The sequence below is a fragment of the Lissotriton helveticus genome, chromosome 5_1 (assembly GCF_964261635.1).
Source record: "Lissotriton helveticus chromosome 5_1, aLisHel1.1, whole genome shotgun sequence".
Taxonomy (NCBI): Eukaryota; Metazoa; Chordata; class Amphibia; order Caudata; family Salamandridae; genus Lissotriton; species Lissotriton helveticus.
Window position 1 is genome coordinate 619,470,946 of NC_136065.1, and position 2,788 is coordinate 619,473,733.

General features: G+C 51.1%; 1 protein-coding gene across 1 annotated transcript; it reads left to right on the forward strand.

The window, feature by feature from the left end:
* Nucleotides 1-1,719: 1,719 nt before the first annotated feature.
* Nucleotides 1,720-2,788, forward strand: LOC144753301 (transcription factor HES-5-like). Its single transcript, XM_078641039.1, has 3 exons — nt 1,720-1,782; nt 2,052-2,232; nt 2,568-2,788. Exons 1-3 carry the CDS (start codon nt 1,720-1,722, stop codon nt 2,786-2,788), a joined length of 465 nt encoding a protein of 154 aa, XP_078497165.1.

Sequence of the window (2,788 nt, forward strand, 5' to 3'; positions counted from 1 at the left end):
TACCCCCATCCTCTCGAGCTCCCGAAGTAGTCACCTGCAACGGGAGCTCGGGGCAGGGGCAGGTGAAGGTGGCGGGCAGAGGTTGATCCTCTTTCAAGCCCGCGCGCCCCCACCTCCCGCCCCCCGCACATGGATCCTAGACCCGGGGTCTGCTGGAGGGGCTGTGATTCTGAGGCTGGAGCCGGAGACTCCCGGAGGTTCCCACACTGTCGCCCATTCATCCCATTCAGAGGGTACAATAGAAGCGTGTCACACAGAGGCCTCTGGCTCCAGGGAATCTGACCCTCCCCTGGGTCAATCTGCAGCCGCCATCTGGGGAGCGGCCTGTGGCAGCGGCGAGGCCTCAGTGAGCGGGTCCTGTCCGGACCCGAGAACGGTGCAGGTTATTACTGGAGGGGCTGGTACTGGGGCTATATCATGTCAGACTGGGTATTAAAAACGGGAATTAAAAAACACACAGTTCCTTGGTTAATTCTTCAGATACTTTAGCAAAGTGACGCCGGGTGCGAAAATCTCTCAATCCCAAATTAGAAATGGAGACGTTACACAAAAAGGACCTGGTTTACACCAGGGCCGGACTGGCTACCGGACAGTTGTGTGTGCTGCCGAGCAGGGGGATGATTTCGTTGATGGGGACCTGTGTGTGCAAAACGAAATTCGTTTTGCTTTTTTTATTTCAAAGCGCACGCAGTTCCCCATCAACGAAATAGGCTCACACCACGGATAAATCATCCCCCTGCTCGGCAGCACACACAACTGCCCGGTAGCCAGTCCGGCCCTGGTTTACACGTTTGGATCACACCTGGGGTGCACGTGAGGCTTTGGAGCAAAAGAACCAGGGCACGTGCAGAGCGGAACCCAGTCTGGAGAACAACAAAATATAAATCACATTATTTCACAAACAATGTAAGAGGTGCCTGCCAAGGACTGGACAAGGAGCTGCTACACTACATCCCCGAAAAATACAGCACATCAATGCAGTGCTTTACCTGCCTGAGTCTAGTGCTGAAGCCAGTGCGTGCGCTTTCAGCACTGGACAGTTCCACGCAGGTGCTGGTGCAGGGCGGGGGTTACACACGTCACTGACTGACGCATTGTTTATTTTACCTCAGACTCAGAATGCGCCGCACGTTGAACTTTCCTTCCCAGCCCCAGGGTGAGTCAAAATTCAAGTTTAAAAAGCGGGGTTTCGTTTCCTTTGACTAAACCTAATGATTGGTGGTAAATATTTTACAAAACCGAAAAGCATTCCCTCTGCTTGCTATAGTGCACATCGACAAAACGGAATAGAAATAAACTTTCACTAAAGAAAAAAAAATGATGGGCATTAATGAGTTCCCTCCTGGGCCCGCTCATTCATGCTTTTCAGCGCTGCGGCCACACGCCACACCCGCCCGTACGTATTGCTATTGACACCGTTTAGCTCCTGGCAGATGCCGGGGTCCATACAACTTTAATCGGCAGCTCTTTCCCACCCTCTGATCTTTTGTGTCCGGGCCCAGATGTCCCCCGCCCCCCTCCCTGTAATGTGCCACACTTCTATTGTCCCTGCTGCTCTCTGATTGGCTGCTGAGTGTGGGAACCTCTCTCCAGCCCCAGACCCACACATTACCCTGCAGGCGGAGGGGGATAAATAGGGCCGGAGGGAGCGAGCTCTTCAGATACCGATCACTGTGGGTTCACTGCAGAGACCCCGCTCTTCACCCCACACCGGGCAAGATGGCGCCTTTCAGCACCGAGAGGAAATATGAAGAGGAGCGCGAGGAGAGACACATTAGAAAGGTAAGAGTAGTTATTAATATTTAAAAAGCATATTTAGGTTTTTCGTATATACAAAAAGGACACGTTTAAATGAGCTTCCAATATATTATATCAACATTGGCTGTATTTATTGATCTTTGAATATCACCCTGGTTTTAAATTAACATTATTTAATTGAACTGTTTAACGCACTGTAGTGACTATGAGCTTTGTTATGACCTTTTATCGACTTTAGACAACTTTACACGTTTGTTTCAATAAAATAACAAATCCACATTTTGTCTCTGCAGCTTCGGAAGCCAGCGGTGGAGAAGCTGAGGAGAGATCGCATCAACAGCAGCATTGAGCAGCTGAGGATGTTACTGCAGAGAGAGTTTGAGGAACATGAACTTCCGCCCAAAGCAGAGAAACCGGATATCCTGGAAATGGCCGTGACGTACCTGGCCCAGCGCGTGCAGACACTGGCACCAGGTGAGAGGCAGTGAATTGAAGGGTTAAAAGTGCAGTGGGTGTTCTCTGCAGTTTTGTGTTTGTCTGCGTGTGGGGATGGTTTGGGTTAGTTAGTGCAGAGACCCACTGGTAATAGTCGCATCGGGATGGTTCTCGGGGGTACAAGCTCATTATGACCTTTAAATATGTCAGTTTCCAGTGCCATTTTACTTAACCTCGTCTTATCAGAACTACCTTTAAAACAATTTCAGCAACCAGAAGAAAGCAATCTAGAGAGCTTTACATCAATTTTTGTTTGTGTGTTTACTTCCCGGTGTTTAAATCTACAACTATTAACCCCTCGTCTCTCCCTACAGCCGAGGCCTCCAGTGAAGGTCACTCCCGGTGCCTCCAGGACTCTCTGCTCTTCCTCTCCCTCCACGGAGCCCCCGCAGAGACCCGGATGAAGCTGCTGCGGGCCCTCCATAGACCTGCGGCTGCAGCAGAGGCGGTGTGTCCTTCTCGGCCTCCGTCCTGTCCCAGCAGCACTAAAGAGCCCGCCCAGGACAGCCCCAGAGCCCCGTGGAGACCCTGGTAA